Here is a 19,536-nt window from a genome sequence, read left to right on the forward strand (position 1 = left end):
AAATCTTGAGATCATAATTGTGTGACCAAAAGGCTAGGGGCCACATCATGTGGTGGGAACAAGATAGGCCCAGGATGAGGCAAGTGGAGGGTCCCTTTTGCACATTTGTGCCTGTAGTATCGTGTGACTGGAATCTGGTGACAGAGGGACCTCTGTTTATTTTGGAGGAGACATCGTGGCAGAAGGGAGCAGAGCATGGTCCTGACTGACCAGGTGCAGTTTTTCACCCATGAGCTGTGGGTGAGGAGCCTCAGGAATGAGGCCCAAGAGAGGGAAGCCCAACATAGGTCATCAAATTCATCCTTCAGCATTTCAGAAGCTAAGTTCCACTTGTGGTCCTTCCCATCTGAAAGTATGAGCCTTCAGGATGTATGAGCATTGAAGACATGAGTGGTGCCATCATTCCAGTCTTCCATCTACCATTAGTAGTCAAAGGCTGTTCACTATCTTCCTACAGTTTTCTTCTCTTTTTTTCAAAAAACTAAGTTTTACATGTTAATTTTTTGTGGTTGCTCTTGTTGGTGGATCAACTGTTAGCTCACTGCAGCATAGGCAGAGCTGCCACTTGAGGAGTGGGCAGCATGTGAAGTGCATGGCAATGTCTCTGTTGTGATCATTTTAGTTGGGACATCGGTTAGTGGAATAAAAACTCAGTTACTTCTTCAGGGCAATTGATCAATTTGTTTTCCTCATCTTTGCTCTTGTGACAACAAGCTTGATGAAATCAGTCTTTCCGAAGGCAGCACAGTGGATTTGACAAATCCTGCAGAACTGCTGGAGCAGATCCCTGAGTTTGCTGAGGAGCTGATGGAGCCTGAAGATTGCTTCCCCGAAGGTAAGGGTCTGCGTATTTCACTGCAATGCAGAGGCAAAAAACCTCCTCTTCTCTCAGTGAACGTCTCTCCACCTGCACACCACCCTGCTCTGGCTGCTTGCAGTAATATTTCACTGGTTGCACTTAATACCTTAGATACTGTAGTGCTCCAAACACATGCTCCAGATCACTTGTTAAAAGTAGTCTTTGGATTTCCAAGGTGAGATAAGCCAAAGCATGCTCTAAGGCTGTGCAGCTTCTAACGTGCTAGGCTGTTTTCAGCATGATTCTTGCCATAGAGGGTTTTTTTTAAATGTTGATTTTTTAACTTGGCCAATGAAGAATTTTGCTTTCCAATATGTGTACATGGTCAGATTTGGTAGAGAACTAACCAGATCAGGGTGTTTCTGTTGCTTGATTATTTTAGATTACAACAATTCGTATTTACATAACTGTTTTCAATACATGAATAAGCCGGCATTTTATTATTTTTTAAGAACAACCAGCTCCAAAACACAGATTTAAACTCAGCTACATCACAAGATCTATTTTTAAGTGAATCCATAAGGTAAATTACATCCTAAGTTCTTTCTTCTCAGACTAAGTTGTATTCCAAATGTTATCTCCACCTGATTCCTCATTTTCCTTTAAATCTGTGTTAGGAAAAATAGAGTTAGCTGAATGTTAGTATAGTCCCTTGAAAATTCAAGGATTATTATAAATAAAAACAGAGCTGCTCAGATAGGATCAGACAGAGATGATTTCCTGGGTATATGAATGCCCCTGAAGTCAGCAAAAATGTGCATCTCTATATGTGTGAGAAAGATGATTGAATGAGGTAAGGGAGCCCTGCAGGGCTTACAAATGTCCCTAGGATCTAAACATTTTTTTGGCAGCTCTGCTTAAAAGCAGTAACCAAAAATTAATGCAGTTGACGGAAGAAAGCATGGTACTATGCTGTAACTGCTCTGGCCCATACAATAACATTTAGAAGTTAGAGCTGGTGTTTTCATTCTTTAAGAACATATTTCTTAATGAGGTTAGTAAGCAACACTTCATGTTGTGACCCGCAACATGAAAAATCACAATATAAATGTTTAAACAAGCCAGTGCTGTGTGTCTAGTGCTAGTCAGATGCCAGAGTCTGGAACTGTGGTTGGACGTGATCACCTTCTAACTTTTAAAAGAAATAAAAGGGACATTACAAAACCCATCACTTCATTCAGTGCACAGCCGTAATTCATCCCAGGGCAGTAGCGTTCTGTAATTTGCTCTGCCTTATGACAACCAGAACTGTCCAAAACTCCATCATGCAGGACCATAACGGTACCAACCCAGTCTTGTTAGATCTTCTCCACTGCTCTCAATAGGACGCAGGGTAGCAGTGATGCTCTTCTGGACAGCTCATTGGAAGCTTTAAGCCAGTTTTAAAGCCCATCATCATCCTGGTAGCAGACAAATGTCAAAAAGAAAGCATCGTGAACCCCAAGCTTGCCTTGGATTACATCTACCCTGCTGGCTCCTGCTTCCTGCCCCCTCAGCATCCCTGCTCCTGTCTTTTTCTTTTCCTCATCTCTCCTAATTCCTCACCAGTCCCTGTTCAACTCAGGGTGTTTTCCTCTTCTCTCAGGGTGCAGCCAGCTGAGCCTTGAGTTCTGAACAGGAATCGAAGGAGAACCTGCTCTCAGCTCTTGGCCCAGTACAGGGTATCTGGAGGCAATAGGGGTGCATTTGCAGGTGATGTCATCCCCAGCTCATCTGCTCTGCTTTCTTGTGCAGCATATACCTGTGTAGAGTTTTCAGATGCTGTTGTGTAGGCTAAATGTGATCACACTCCTCATTTGGCAAAAATACATAAATTTGACCTGTGAATCTTTGCTCATAAAATTTCTAGTCAAAGTGTCATAAACTTAAAGTCCGAAGGAGTATCACTGCCCTTACATGAATATTTGTTTTTATTTATGCAGAGAAACAAAATGTTTTCCTATAATCTTCTTCTGTTAAATACCTTCCAATATCTTTACCCAAGCTTACTTTTGCAATTAAACTTCATGCAGTTATCATTTTGGTCTAGTTAAAAAACAAGTAAGCAGACAAACAACAGCGGCGATATGACCAGGTTGTAAAGTACTAAAATGGAATTATTGAAGGGCAAGCACTGGGCAAGTTTATCTATTGTTGCCTTTACTGGCTTGTAATAAAGAGATACTACAATATTTGGTAATTTTAGGAGAACGATGAGGCAATCCTTGTGAAAAGAGGATATTGGGCAAGACAAAATGGAAAAGCGGGAGGAAGGGTTAAGTTCTTGCCTTGTTAGCTCACTATCTATCTAAATTCAAGTTATGACATTTCTAAATACATCCAGCACAGGTTGTGTCCTGAACAAATATGTTCCAGATTCAGTCTCCTTTTTCAGATAACAAAGGCAATGAAGATAATGCATGTTCTTGAAATAGTTGCTGTAAGTTTGCTGAGGTCACAGTTTTCCCGGAGTTGGGTGACCCAGATTAGCCATAGGTCATTTTTCTTAGGGATACTTGTTAATTCATTATCATCTCAAAATAGCTTTGATTAGGGTCAATGGGGAATATTCTTGGGTCAGGAAATGTGAAGCCAAGGTAGGGTCACAGCTCTGGCAACTAGCAAGTATTGCTGGGAAAACCTGATAGAAATGGAGAGATCATTCTTCTTGACATTTGATGGGAAAGCAACGTCCAGGCAATGCCAGCTATTTGGGTATTTTTTTCCTCCAGATGCCTTGCAACACTCCAGTCCTGTTACCTCCATTGGTATGTGTTCTCTGCATCAAAAATTGCTATCTGCTTGGACATTATCTTCAGTGTCTCATGGAAGGTCATCCAAACAGAGCCCCCTGGCCCCAGCACGCTCCTCTCTCCCAGACCCTAATAGGAGAAAGTTTTCGCCAAGTCCTCAAGCGTAATTCCCCAGACATAGCCCGCTGGCAAAGGTTTCAAAAGAGTATCATCAGATGGTTGTGCGAGAATGAGCTACCTTGCTCAACCCATGGTTGATCACAACTCGTGACACTGAGGACACCCACAACCCGTTTTTCATGTGACCATGTAGGAGCAATTATTGCAGCTGGAAAATGCCACGCACTGCATTGAAGTTACTTTGATTAACGGTGGGATCTGTGTCATGACCTCCCCAACCGCAGTTAGCGGTCATTTAGAAATTAAAAACCAAAGAGGAGCTCAAACAGACCGTTAAGCTGAACAAATCCAACTGAGCTATGGGGACTGCCACCAGATGATGTTTAGAAAAGAAATAAACCCAAACAAGCCCAACAAAATACGTTAACTGCCATCCTAGGGAAACAATTAAAATATCTATTTCCTCTAGCCATAACATCTGAGATACAGGATTTTTCTTCTGTCAGGAAATATATCCCAGTATTTTGTTGTATAAAATTTTTGGATGTCAGAGTACTCCTATCACAGAATTATGTACAGAATTAAAGAATTAAATTAATTCAGGTCAGATAGGATCTCTAGACTGCAACTCATCCAACCCTCCTACTCAAAGCAGGACTGGTATTAGTGGTGGTCCAGGCTGCTCACCACCTTTGCTTCAAGGCATTACACCACAATTTGTAGTGACCTGTGAGAGAATGTTTTGGGAAGAGTAGCAGCAGAGAAACAAGAAATATACCCTTGTAGAGCCCTTCGAAGAGTGAAAACACCTGGCAGACTGGCTTTGTCAGGTAGTTTCTTGGCAGCACCCAGTTGTAGTACATGAGAAAAGACTCAAATCTCTATGTGTCTGGGGTACATAAGTGCTGGAGAGCATCTCTCTCCTGTGTTAGCCCTGGAGTTGCACAGTATGAAAACCAGTCACGCATGCCAATGGATTTGTGGGGCCAAAGGATGAGAAAAGGGGTAAATAAGGAGGATATGCAGAGATCTCCATACATGGGGAGACAGCTGGGGTCTTACAAAGGAACTACAGCAAGATTGCTTTCTTGCTTGAGCATACCCAGCTAGCCAGACTGCTCATTAGAAACCCAGCTTAGCAGATCTATATATCTTAACACCATGTTAAGAATAACTGCCTGCTTGAATTTATGCTGAGGAAGCTGCATTTTCTTTGTGTCAAACCAAGCAATGCTATAACCAGAATTCAAAGCTAAGCAAAATATTGTCTTGTTCTAAAAATGAATGTTCAGATAATTGGGAAATTCTGTGTAAAAGTTCTGACAATATTACTGCATTTTGAACAAAAAATACCAGTCTTACTCTGCCACAGTATAGAAGAAATGCATTAGTCTTCCTGGTTTATTGAAGAGAGTTGTCATCCCAATCCATCCAAACTAAAGCTAATAATTTTATTTAAATTTAATTATGCATTGGTGTGAACAAACAGTGGATTTGCAAATACTTCACTCATAAGCCTGAAATCAATAGACTTGACTGTCATGCATGCAGGAGTAAGTTTTTGCAGTACAGCTCCCACGTTTACAAAGAGATTTTTTTTTCCCAAAGCGCCACATTAACACAATCAAGTCTAACAGCTCCATGATTATAAGGCACCAGGCTAGAAAGTGTGAAAGTGGAATGTAAGTAATATTTACACAAAATGCATTGTAAATTAAATTTCTCTTGCTTCTTTTTTTTATACTTTTTTTTTATAACCTGTTTATTATTGTGGCAGATGCTTGAGAGTCTTCTCTGTCACACCTGCAGCGGAGACTGTGGTTTAGGACAAATTTTAGTCTGCAGTTTGCTAATGTGCTATATGACATCCCAGTCACTGAAGGGAACAATTCCTTTGTTATGAAAAACAAACAGAAAGTAAATCATATCATGGTATACTGATGTATTTGGAAAATTTTCTTGGTAAATAGGCCTCTGTTTCATGAGAAGTGGTATGTAACAGTCAAATATGGATTAAAAGCAGACAGACATTGTTCTTAAACAAGTTGAGCACTGATGAAGCTCAGTAAAGCTTCACTGATTTACCAGCATATATCTCAATGCTTTGGTTGTCCTTTTCTGCTTTTCTGTGTTTCTCTTGAGCAGTAACTGACTACCCAAAAGGCCATGGTGGAAATGAGTCAGTTTTCTCTCACAAAAATATGTAGCCTAACCTGAAATACAGTGGCAAAACTAGGTCCGGACTAAATCACAGGGTGATCGGCTTCTTCTGCACATCCTGTTCCCTACTAGCATTGATTTCAGGGGGATAGCACAGATCTATTAGGGAAGGCAGTATGAGTAATGCTGCTTTAAGAAATGCCAAAGGGTTTATTCCTGCCTTGACACTTGCTGTGCTAAAAGGTGTTAATGAATAGCCTTCTTCATGTGGATAAAGTAAGCTTCAAAAGATGAAACTGGGCTCTGCTGACCACCTGCCTTGTTATAAAAGCCAGATGTAGTTATGACTGTTCAGACCCTCACCAGGTTATGTCTTAGACACATTGGAATGATTTTAGTATTTTGATTTCACAGAAATGGGAGAAAAACCAGTCTTATTAGAATGCTGACTAAGGTCAAGTAAACTTTTTTCATTGGGTTTTGTGAAGCTTCTAATTCAGCATTTAGGTTTGGGTTACAGGCTACTGGTACTAGGAGGGAGTCCAGAAAAGCAAAGCTGTGAAATAACAGTCATTGAGGGATACTGGAAAATATGAAATGGAAATAAAATTCTACTAATAACAATCATTGAGGGATACTGGAAAATTTGAAATGGAAATAAAATTCTACCAATTCATTAAAAGACCTGTTTATGCTCAGTTTTCTTTTTTATTTTCTTTCCACTTTCTTTCTTTTCTGTTTGATTTATGAATAGCTTAAAATAGCATTTCATCTGAATTGCAGCCAGCATGATTATTCATGGAAGTGCTACCTGACATTAGTAATTGTATCAGAATCAGGTCTAAACATTTCTGAATTGAGCCCAATCAGACGCATGGGATTTAATAGTGCTATGATTTTGGGCTGACTCATCTGAGAAGCTATTTTGGGTTTTTGAAGGTATTACTGTCAGTAACTAGGACTTTTTTTTCTGATCGGAATTGCATGAAAGCCATCAAAGAGCATAAAAAAAGATTAGTGATCCTATCTGGCTTTCTGTCTTTAAAAATATCTCCCTGTACCTGTAGATTATCGGATGGAAGCTGACTGAGTCAGCAATAGCCTCTTTTATCACCATTTTATAAGTATTTTCCATCACAAATGAAGTGACTTTTGATCTCACAGTACCCTGCTCATTAGTATTTAATTTGAAGGTGATCCCATAATTTTAGCCAGGTAATCACATAGGCTCCCTGTATAGTGGAATGGCAGAGACGATCTCCTGGGAATGATTCATTCAGCTATCTCACAGTGGGGAAAACCTCTTCCTGGAAGATCCTAACCTTTCCCAACAGTATTTACGGAACATTTCAGCTCTATAAGAGCGTGACATTCATGTCACACCTGTTACTAGATGAGCCTAGGCATCCATCTAAGAGACTGAAAAGCCAAGTATCCCTCTGGGAAGTAACTTAAGAGAAAAGAAGGGTGTCTGGACAAAAAAAGGTGTTCTTTTTTCCAAATTTGAGTTGATTATGGGAACGAGGTAGGCTCATGGAAAGTTCATTCTGCTAGAAACATTGGTTACTTCCAGTACAAAGAATAACTCTGATTAACATGAGAAAATCATGCTTAGGTAGATGACAGCCTGCTCATTAGGCTGTTCACTTGAAAAATGATAGGTCTGAGCCCAAGGTTTGGTCTTTCTGATCTAAATCTGAGTTGACCGTGAGGTGGCCAATGTATGTGCGTAACAGCACAGACTGTGGAGCAGACACCTGCAAGCTGTTAATGACCATACAGGTTGTGGAGAGAAAAATACTGTAAGAGTTTTCTGGCAACACTGCTAAGAGATGGAACTAATAGGCCCCTTTCTCATGTCATGCTGGTAGGTTGATACCACACAGGCTTCTCTAAGCAGAGCTGCCATACAATCAGGGATCCTGGTACCATGAAGCATTGCATATCATTTATCTGCTTCCTAAAATATACCGAAGTCACACACATTTACCATCTCTTAGCACAGCACTGGTTTTAGCAAAAAGTAGTGACTGTCCTGTCTGTCCATATCTTGACATGATTCTTTGGTGTTTAGTACTGAAGCGCTTAGAAGGATAAAATTTTCCTTTGCTGGAGGGGTACCTGATGTACGAAGAGGCAGAGAGCTGGTTCTTATACTTCTGTCTTCTCCTAGCATTATGTCCTTCTCAAATAGTTTTATTAATTCAGTGTATTTCAATTGAGCCCAGAATTGTTCTGAATTCCAGAATACAGTGGTAAATTGAGAACCGAGATGGGTCTGTGTCATGAAAGGATGTAGAGGACAGGTAGTTACTTGTGTAACTTTGCGTAAATTTACCTTTGCATAAATAGTTTCATGTCCTGTTACTCCTGTGCCAGAACCTCATAAAGCCAAGAACCTACACCTACCAAACATCTCAAAAGAGGGAAAGGGGAGCTTTGGGGGTGCATCATGTACAAAATGTGATAGTGGCATCCTGCAGTTCAGCTGCTCTGTAGCAGGGATCTGGGATAATATAAACTTACAGAAAATGCCAGGAGGACCACAGTAGTCTTAGCAGCTCTATTCTTCCTGGCAGAGCCTGCTGCCAGCAGAGCTCCACTTTCAGCTTCTTGGGAATCCCACCATCTCAGGAGCTGCAATTGATCTCTTTGCATAACACATGAAGCTCAAGTGCCTCAGTTATGCCACCTTGAATTAGCAGCCTTGCTGTCTGTGTAACCTTGGAACTCACTCTCTTTCCTTCCTGAGCTTTCTTGCCTAAATGTTATTTCTACTTGCAATACCATTGCACTAGGTCACCATAGTGAGATGTCCTCTCTTGTCACTTCTGAGCAGTTGTTGTATGCTTCAGGATATGTTAGTGGCCTTGACCACTTATAAGCTGTGGAAGCAGTTGGCCTGTGATTTTTTTTTTTCATGATGGGATTGATAAATCTCCATAGCTAATTCTCTTTCTATACAAAACATGGATTAAATGTAGAGTTAAAAGCTTGCTTTTTGAAAATAAAGTAGTTAATGAGGATCAGTCTCATCAGCAAATGTGAAATTTGAGCTGAATTATCTGACATGAGGCTGAATGGCCAGCTTGGAAAAGGGCAAGTCCTGGCTACCAGGCTGTACTCTCACACGGTTTTAAGTCCTTAACTAGCAGAATGTAATGTACATAATGTTTTATAAAATAGGAGAGGTGGATCTATCCATTACCAATGACAATATCCTTTTGCTGTAACGAATGAGTGTTGCTGAGGAGCCTAAAAATGGCCATTGTTTTGCCTATCAGAAATCCTCATCTGGTCCCCATTATGTCCACAGCATTTAGCTATCTACACAGTATTTGTCATTTAGGTCAGAAAGTGCTGTGAAGCACCAGTGGGGAACCCACTGTGACAGAGACTGGATATCTAAATTTCTGCTGACATCAAAGGGGATTTAACCACCTAAATACCTTTCCAGTGTTGGTCTAATGCCTTGCTTAAGCTCCTCAGAGTACAGATCAAAATCGCCTCCTGCTTTTCCTGTCCAAGTGTCTTTAGCACATTGGTCCCATCTGCACTGCAGCACTTCCTCCCCTCATCTCCTTTTCATCGGATTGCCACTTTTAATCAGTAGTTCTAGTGGTATCGAAGTACTGAGAAAATATCTTTCCTCCATTCAAAAGGTTATGGAAAGTGTTGGTAATGCCCTGCTAGAGTCATTAATCCTGTTCAGAGGTGCTGCTCGTTCTCAGCTAATACAATGTGATTGACCTAGGGCACTGATGACTCATGGCCAGTGTATTCTGTACCATAAAAAATCATTGGGACAATTTACTGGAGCACGTTTTAAGTGGTTTTTGAATGTTTTTTAAGAGATGACAGAGGGAAGCAGACAGTAGAGACGAGGTTAGTGAGAAAAACAAGGGAGGAAAGACTCCACGCAGTAGCTTATTACTAGAAATCTTGTTTAGCAGCTTCTTATTGTATCTTTAAAAACTAAATGGGCTTTTTTAACTGCTTTGTTTTTATTTTGCTCCTTTTCAGTTTGTGTGCGATTCTTCCCATGCTGTTCAGTGGACATCACAAAATTTCCAGGCAAAATTTGGTGGAGGCTGCGGAAAACCTGCTACAGAATCGTTGAACACAATTGGTTTGAAACTTTCATCATATTCATGATCCTGCTGAGCAGTGGAGCCCTGGTAAATTTAACTGGATTTTCTAGGTGGTTGAAAGTGGATGTGGTGTCAGAGAATTTTTTTTTCCAGTTAGCTGTCTCTATGGTCTTATAAGCCCTGCTTATTTCTCAAAGCAAAGCACATTTGGGAGTAAAACAGGTCTTCTGCTTCAGATTTCACCTCCCTTTACCATACAGCAGGGAACTTTCGTCTGTTATAACATAAAGTTATGATATGTACATGTTTTGAAAAGCACATCCTTAAGGAAGTCTGTGTGAGGAATTATCCTAGAATTAATTCTTTAGTGTCCTATTACTGCTCCATGGTAGTTCCCATCTGGAAGCTTCTATTTTCCTCTGGGGATGGCTTTTTTTTTGCCTTTTTCTTTTTTTTTTTTTTAGCACATTTTGTGCCCAGTAAAGCAAAATCATGAAATTGCTTAAACCACTCTTTAAAACACTCTAACTTCCCTGCAAAAATAGCTCCTGCTTGCACCCAAATGAATGTGAATATATGGAGGCTGTTTGGTAATTGCCCAGGGATCCTCTGCTCATTATATCCCACTGTGTATTGGTATTACGTATGTATTATCTACCTCAGGCTATGTGTAATGACAACAGTGAGCACACAGTTTCTTAAAGTTTTGCCTTGCAGGCTGGCTTGATCTCTCCACGTTCTGAATTCAGCCTGCTGCGCTAGTTGTTCATCCTCACCTTTTCCTTCCCTCCTCCAGTCCCCACACGTCTCGCTAAGATAAAAGAGTTAAGAACCTCTGTTTAAGACCATTGCTTTAAGCTCCCATGTGGTACACAAATGTTTACGCAGGTCATTTACTTGTCTCGGTAATGTCACTGAAGTAGGTGGGATTTCTCCCAGGCTTTTAGCCAGACATCAAGCAGAGGGATATATCGAGAGTTCTCCAGGTCTGATGTCACTGATCTTCTCCTTCGTGGTGGAGTGAAAAGTACACCTACTCAATTTGCAGCCAGTGCCACATTTGAACAGGTTATCAGTGTTTTTCTGGAGCTCAGGATTAACTTCAGCCAAATGGATATATCTGCCTTAAATATTAAGAGGAGCATCATCTTAGAAAGTTACCTGCTTTACCTATTCATGGGCAGAAAGGCATGATGCAGGATGACTGTTAAGGTAGCAGATTTGCTAAAAAGAGCTGGAGAGGGAACAGGTAACAAACAGGATAGAGTAAATTACATCACAGCACCACACAAAAGCCGAACACCCCACTGGGCTGTGTGTTCTGGGAAGCGTGTTCTTCCACTCCAGTTGGCATCAAGGAGGCCTCAGCTGGAGCATTGGCTTCAGCTCTAGGCATTGCACTTTGGGAAAGACATGGACTAATTGAAGAAACTCCAGGGGAGAGTAACGCAAATTATCACTGGCCTAAAAAAAGAGGAAAACACGGAAGTACTGGATTTATGTAGTTTAAAGAAAGTCTCTTCAGGGAGACAAGAAGATCGAAATAAATAAATGTTGATGGAAAAGGGAGAGGAATGGACTGTTCTCCAGGTCCACCAGAGATGGGCTGAAATTTCACTCAGCAGATTTTATTTTATTATGAAAAGTTAGAGGCTGAAAAGCTCGGGTGAATAGTAGACTGCTGAATATTGTCAGAGCTTTGTTTAAGTCAATGGACTCTGACAGTTCTTGCACCAGCTTGAGGATCAGCATGTTAATTTTTTAACACATTTTAAAGGGGGCATGTCACTTTCTATCACACACTTCAGATGAATACACTTCCTTACATATGTAATTAAAAATGCCTTAAATACTGACCACTGCAATATAAATCTCATTTAATTTTCATTGTGAGCATTCATTTACTTTTTTTTACGATTTTCAATTTAGCCAGTGCAATGCTACATAAGGGCAAATTTTGCTGCATTTTCTCAGATATCAGCACTGCACTTCAGTTTTCAGACTGGAAATGTTGGACAGAACACATGAGTTTTTCTTCTGTTGTTCTGCGGTGAGCTCTACCAAACACTGAGCTTATCTGGCTACATCCCTGGGACATGCTAAGTTCTTAAGGGAGTTTAAATCTAGTGTATATTTGTGTGTGGTAGTTAAACGATCAGAATATATCTATAGCCTGCTGCAAAAGATCCAAAACCACTTATGGTTTTAAGTCAAAAGCACCTAAACTGGGACCCTGTGTTAATAGTAATTGTGGATGACATTGAAGGTATCCTCTTTAACTCTTTTTTCACACACAAAACAATGCAGACAGCATAACCCTTAATATTTTATATTTTAATATATATATTTTAGATTGCAAATATTTCCTCTGTTGTCACCATGAAAAAATGCAAAGCAACAAAGTTTTGTCATTTGGGTAATATGCATAACTTGTACAGTGCACGTGAGGCATGCAGGCAGTATATTTTTCATCCCTTACTAAGCTGCTTCCTGACTCACAGTATACTTTTAGTAGACAAAACACGATGTACTTTTTGACAGTTTAGGAAATAGAATGAAGGAGGAAGAAGAGGAAATCACTTTAAATAGTTTGTTGATATTTTTGCAGTAATTGCAAAGTACAGCAAGTCATCTGACAAAGTGAATGAGCCCTTAAAAGAAGCGATAAACTCCAATCTCTCTGTGTATTGTTTTCTGTGGCTTTCTCCAACAGCTCTTTCACACCCTTGAAATATCATTTTTGAAGGCAAGATAGGAGACCAAGTTGCAGCGAAAACATCACCCCAAAGTGTGGGGACAAATGGACAAGCTTTGGCACAGCCTGTCAAAGCTTTCTTGTCGGTTTAATTACTGTTCCCTGGCAGGCAAAAGAGCAGTGTGACTGCTTGAGTGACAAGTAACGCACTTCTTGTATCTCCAGACACTGGCTGTTTGCTAACTTTTTGAAGCTCCTCAGAAAGTAGCTACAAATCTTGAAATATGTAAATGCAGATAATTAAGATGGTTAGCACAGACCCTCTCAAGTAATGTTTTTTTCTTGCTGCCAACTGCTCTGGGTCACACGCTAGACAAGAACAATATATCAAAGCTTGGGTAATGCAAGTTACAAGGACATAGGAGCGGCTTTTGTAATGAAAGTCGCTTGAATAGCTGGGGAAGCAGACCACAACCACTACTTGACTTAGAAGTCTCAAAACGGAACACAGATAGGTAATCCTGACACTAGGATTCTGTGTTTTATTTGGCATACATTCTAAACTGAAAGCTACATTATGAGACAATTTTGTTTTATTTTAGTAGGCACGGTATTTATATTTTAAATATTTTAAAAGTATTAAGTGACTTGTAATTGATATAGATACTGTATGTTCTTTGATGATGGCCTGCATAAGATTAGTTAGAGAGACAAATGAGATGCCATATAGATAACTTGACCTTTAAAAATAATTGTTCTATTAAGTGAATAATAATGGGCATTTCTTGAGGCAGATAGTTGCAGTTACCTGAAATGTGATGGCTGAATAGAAGCCAGGGTACTGCAGTGCTCTATAACACAGGCATTAGCAGATTAATAACCCAATTTGTCGTCATTAGCAATAAACGTGAGGATTGGATTCCATCACTTACAGACAGGCATCCTGTGCCCTGGGGTATCTGAGGTCCCCCAATAGCAGTGAGCAGTGGCATAGCCAACAGGAGCTGAGGTAAGATGCTATAAAGCAGCTTCAGGTGGCACCCTGCTCACAGATTCGCATTCATAAATTTAGGATGCTTGAGCTCTCTTACACTCAAAGGGTGTCTAGTTAGTACAGCCAGTACAGGCTGGAGATGGATAGAGCTCATTGTGTGCCCATTATAAGGGAAAGCTGAGCAAATCTCTGTTAGCTTAAGGTCAATCCTATTTGTGCCTCTGCAGTCATTCTAATGGTAACATTAAAATACATCAGAGATCACAGACCATACGTGATATCCCATCAAATAATACTACAGACTTGTAGTGTGGCACTAATGCTTTACAACACAGTTCAGGAGAAGTTTTTAATCAATCTTTTATAATTCCAGGCTTTTGAAGATATTTACCTCGAAGATCGAAAGAACATAAAAACCATGCTGGAGTATGCTGACAAAATATTCACTTACATCTTTGTCTTGGAAATGCTCCTGAAATGGGTGGCTTATGGCTTCAAGAAGTATTTCACCAACGCCTGGTGCTGGCTTGACTTCCTAATTGTAGACGTAAGTATCATTTTTGGAACTACTTGTGTTGGATTTTACAATACATAAGAATGGGCTGTTAAATCTGGCAACTTTGCATTTGCAAAATGGCAGCTGTCACTCTGATTCTAAGTAACAGCCCTGGGCAAAGCTCAAAGGAGGTCTTGGTATGTAACCGTGCATTCTCAGGAATCAGCGTGCCAGAGCGGAAAAGGTCGTCTTGTGTCATTACTCAGAGGTGTCACCCTGCTAATTTGAGTCACGTTCCCTTCTCGTACCTAGGAACTCTCTTTTAGTGTCTAACATCTTGTTCCACACTCCCAGCTAGCACAAGGTCCAGTTACCCCCGACTGCTTTGCACGTGACCTCAACACACAAGTCTTTCAGCAGATTAGAGAAGCTGTCCTTGGCGTAGTTTCCTGGTGAGTCTGCCAGTGGCTCATAACAGTATGTTCAGTACCACCTCCCAAGTATTTACTAGTGACAGAGTCCAGAAGAAGGTGTGAATAGTCCTCTTGTCAAAGTGATTTTACTATTACGAAACCTTGCAAAATACTCCAAATCCTTGAAGTGTCACAATGTTTATTTCTTCTATGAGGATAATTCTTAAAAGTGAGTAATTGTTGAACAGAAGGGAGCTCATGCCCCAGGAGTGTTGCTAGTAGCAGGCTTGTCCCCTCTGAAGTTTCACGTTGCCTGGATGTGGGATCTGCCAAATTCAGGAAAAGCCAGGAGCACTGCATCCTCCAGATGAGGTTTAACATTTCATCGCTGCCTATCAATAAGGAGGCAATTATATCCCTGAGGCCATTTCTTATTACCAGGAGGTATTAATGTGGAAGGCTGGCAGAGCTCTGCCACAAGTGTGTAACTTATTAAATTTCTGATAAATTATATTTCCCTATTTTACATCTGAATCTTGACTCGGAGCAGAACTGCACTTTCTTTGGCCCCAGTCCAGGAAAGCACTTCAATGGGACAATTTTCTTGTTTGAAGTTATGGGCATGTCTAAGTGCACTGCTGGATCTGAGCCTTTGGAAGCTTCTCCAGAGCTTTCATAAACTGATTTATGAAAAGGAAGTTCTTTACATAAATTGTAGGTCATAAATTGCTCTTTGTATATATGCTTGGAAACCTCTTAAAGGGAAGGCACTCATTTTTCACAGATTAGGTTCAACAAAAAAGGAAGACCTGGTTTAATTATCTAACCACAAAATTGGAAAACACCAGTTCCTAAGTTATAGCCCAACTCTGAAAACTGTGCTCACTGTGGTTTAGCTTGTGTGGCATAGCTTTTCTGTCCTAGTTTCTCTTCCTGTAAAATGGGACTAATAGGACTCACCTGAAGTATTATATAGGCTTCCAGGAATTTGTTATTGGAGTTATTGTTTTTATGAGCTACTGAAGGCTTAGGATGATTGGATGTGGGCTCAGTATTGCCACAACTGTAAGTAAGGGTCTTCCTGACATGAACAAGTTTGTACAATGAATTCACTAAAGTAGTTTGGAACTCTGTTGCATCATTAATAGTTAGAAATTAGTTCCCACTTGTTAGAAACAGGTACTGTGTAGCTTGACACCTAACTAATACCACAGAAAGTAAAACAGAAACTAGGCTAGATCCTGTCCTCCATGAAAAAAATCCTTTAGAACAGGGGATACACGAGAATGCAAAGTTAGTATGTAGCCTCAAAATTTAGGCACATGTTTGCTTTTTAATAGGGGAGTTTGTGAGTGTAATGACAGAATGTAGAGGCAGCCACAGGTGGGTTAGGGAAAGGGGTTTCACCTCCCCTGCCACACATCCAGAACGCGTATGACATACAACAGTTCTGTGGAGGAAAGGGGACCATGGACCCTTGGGCTTTCCCTTATTTCCAGCAAATCCACCCTTATTACTGACCTAGAGGTTTCTATTTTCTTTATCCATATTTAAATGTTGGGTTTTGCAGGCTCCCAATCTACCTAAAAAATTGCTCCACCATTCTCTTTTTTAATTATCAATTAACTCCAGGAAAATTCTTGTTCTTTAGTGTTCTCAATGAATAAATCTTTTTTCCATGCCCCATTCTTTTCTTCAAAGTCATTTCCCAATGTGGATTATGAGAACCCGGGACTATATTTTTAGCAAGTTTAACAGATGCTTTTCTCCTACCCTATTGCTCACACACCCTACCACTCTGAATTGGCAAAGTAGCGTGCTATCATTTTTCCAGCATTCTTTTTACTTCAATTCACATTTTCTTCTTGGTTTCATTGAGAACAAATTCACTGCAACTGAGCTGCCGAAGGGAGTGAATGGGTGAATTAGCTTCTCCAAAAGAAGCAGATGAACCACTTGTCTGATTTTCTCAAATTTATTTGTTTAAAATTATTCACTTAAAAATTCCTGATCTGCAAATTACTCATTAGCAGTTTGGTATCGGTATTCAAAATTCAAGCTGCGATGGTTGATTTTTCATTGGACACGTGAAAACATCTATCATCTGTGTTTTCTCATTGTACAAATGCAACTCAGAATCCTTTTTCTGTTGTGAATAATTCATAAAACCAGCTCAAAATTTGCTAGTGTTCACTGTTTCTAAATGGGAAGTGAACCTAGAGATTGTATAAGCATATTACTGCTGACTTTTTTTTTGTACTTACCCTGCACTCTGAAAGACCTTTGACAGTGATTTGGGTCTGTGGAACAGCAAAGGCCTCATCTCACGATTATGGATTACTTAAGGAAATTCTCTCTTGCAAAGCCTGAATGACAAAACGCACAGTAATCCACAAACTCAGAGCTATTTTTTACTGGATGCAGAATCCCTAAAGGATGATCTCTGATATTGGGCTTTTCTGCATCTCAAAGAATTGTGCTAGTGTAGCAAAATCATAAGAGAGTACTTTTAAACACATTGCAATACAATAAAGTCCTATAAACAGTATTGCAATAGATTTCTTTGGGAGGAAGGGAGAAAGGAGTAATCAAACCAAAAAATACAGACTCATTTCAATTTAGGGAACCTGGGAAAGATGGCTTAGATATCTGCTGATACATGGCCATACAGAACAAAAAGCATTAATATGCATCTACTTAGGAGAAGTCTCAACATCACTAGCCCTTGTTCTCGTGCAGGACTTCATCTTACCAGATGTCTGCTGGAAATACAATACAGCATAGAGGAAACAGTCCAGGAGGCTCCTGGATTGTGTGGCAGAGACCTTCCTAACAGAGCTAGCGAGGGGGTGAACTAGGGGAGGTTCCCTACTGGACCTGTTGTTCACAGAGTAAGACTTGTGGGAGATGTGATGGTCGGAGGTTGCCTTGGGTATAGCGATCATGAAGTTCTTGGAGTTTTCAGTTCTTGGAGAAGTAAGGATGAGGAAAAGAATGAGGTGCTTACTGCCTTCTTTGCCTTGGTCTTTAATAGCAAGACCAGTTGTCCTCTGGGTACCCAGCCCCCTGAGCTGGAAGATAGGGATGGGGAGCAGAATGAAGCCTTCATAATACAAGAGGAAATAGTTAGCAACCTGCTACACCACTTAGACACACAAGTTTATGGGACCAGATGGGATCCAGCCAAGGGATGTGGCAGAAGCACTCAACAAGACATTTGCAATCATTTATCAACAGTCTTTGCTTACCATGGAGGTCCCAGTTAACGGGAAGTTAGCAAATGTGATGCCCATCTACAATACAGGCTGGAAGGAGGATCTAGGGAACTACAAGCCCGTCGACCTGACCTCAGTTCCAGGGAAGGCTATGGAGGAGATCATCTCGAGAGCCATTATGCAGCACATACAATTCAACCAGGTGATCAGCTACAGTCAGCATGGGTTTAGCAAAGACAGGTCCTGCTTGACTAATATGATCTCCTTCTATGAAAAATGACCTATTAGTGGATGAGGGAAAACCTGTGGATGCTGACTACCTAGACTTTAGTAAAGTCTTTGATACCATTTCCCACAGCATTCTCCGGGAAAAACTGTCTGCTCATGGCTTGGGTGGGTGTACTCTTCACTGGGTAAAAAACTGGCTGGATGGCTAGGCCCAGAGAGTTGTGGTGAATTGAATTAAATCCAGTTGATCATACCCCTGTACTCAGCACTTGAGAGGCTGCACTGCGAACACTGTGTTCAGTTTTGGGTCCCTCACTACAAGAAAGACATTGAGGTACTGCAGGATGCCCAAAGAAGGGCAATGAAGCTGGTGAAGGTTCTGGAGCATAAGTCTTATGAGGAGCAGCTGAGGGAACTGGAATTTGTTTAGTCTGGAGAAGAGGAGGCTGAGGGGAGACCTTATCACTCTCTGCAACTATTTGAAAGGAGATTGTAGTGAGGTGGGTGTTGGTCTCTTCTCCCAAGTAAAAAGCAATACGACAAGACAAAATGGCCTCAAGTTGCACCACGGGAGGTTTAGGTTGGGTATTAGGAACCAATAGGGTTGTCAAGCATTGGGATAGGCTGTCCAGGGAAGTGGTTGTGTCATCATCCCCGCAGGTATTTAAGAGACATGTAAATGTGGTGCTTAGGGACATGCTTTAGTGGTGGACTTGGTAGTGCTAGGTTAAGGGTTGGACTCAGCTCTTAAAGTCTTTTCCAACTTAAACAATTATGTGATTCTATGATTCTATGATTCTGTGATCCTATCTATACATTTTACCTTGCAAACAGCAAGTATACTACTGAAAGTAACCACATTCCTCCACTGCAAATATAGCTTCTCTGTGCTCTTTAATTGGAGTGGTGAGCACTCTGTCTGCAGCTATTTTCAAATAAAGTAGAAGCAGAGACTGTAGAGTATCTGAAGTGTAGACAGACATCAGTATCACCATCAGCAATGGTGTCTATGCATAATCCTCTTTGCTAGGATGCGCAGGCAAATATTTTCGCGAAGAATAGATATTTTCCAAGCATTCATGCAATCAAAACCTCTTCATACAAAGCAGATTAAATAAAGAGTCTGAACTTGGCTGGAGGTGGAGGCACATAGCATTCAAAATGAATGTTTATGAAAACTGCTTTCAACCAGGCAGGTCCTGTGACAGGCAGAGACAGTTCAATTTTAAAACAAGGGGCAGATAAACTCCACCAGTTAAGCATGCTGGTGTCATGTTTGATGTTCATTTCAATTGTTTCCTCCGACCTATAAATATTATCTTGAGCTTATCTAGTTTGAGCTTTAGCCAATTAATTCTGAGCTATGTTTCAGTCCCTGCTGACGGTGGATGGATGGTTCCACTGCAGTGGTCAGTTAAGGAAAGGCATCAATCTGGAGCTTAACATCATTCAGAGATGGGAGGTGTTGCAGTCAACAGCTTCTTTGCTCATTGTTCATGCATTGAAAGTGGAAGCAAGAGGCCTGTTCCCTAG

The 19,536-nt window shown here is 40.6% G+C and overlaps 1 protein-coding gene across 5 annotated transcripts in view; it reads left to right on the plus strand.

Moving 5' to 3' along the window:
- Positions 1-19,536, plus strand: part of LOC138721814 (sodium channel protein type 5 subunit alpha-like) — a 217,609-nt gene that overhangs the window by 167,810 nt on the left and 30,263 nt on the right. For all 5 annotated transcript variants that reach the window (XM_069859263.1, XM_069859259.1, XM_069859260.1 and 2 more), the window contains 3 exons: positions 715-835; positions 9,895-10,049; positions 14,025-14,198. In XM_069859263.1, the coding sequence (XP_069715364.1) occupies positions 715-835; positions 9,895-10,049; positions 14,025-14,198 (450 nt within the window). The remainder of the gene's footprint in view (positions 1-714; positions 836-9,894; positions 10,050-14,024; positions 14,199-19,536) is intronic.

Source organism: Phaenicophaeus curvirostris, chromosome 6 (assembly GCF_032191515.1).
Source record: "Phaenicophaeus curvirostris isolate KB17595 chromosome 6, BPBGC_Pcur_1.0, whole genome shotgun sequence".
In the NCBI taxonomy this organism is placed as follows: Eukaryota; Metazoa; Chordata; class Aves; order Cuculiformes; family Cuculidae; genus Phaenicophaeus; species Phaenicophaeus curvirostris.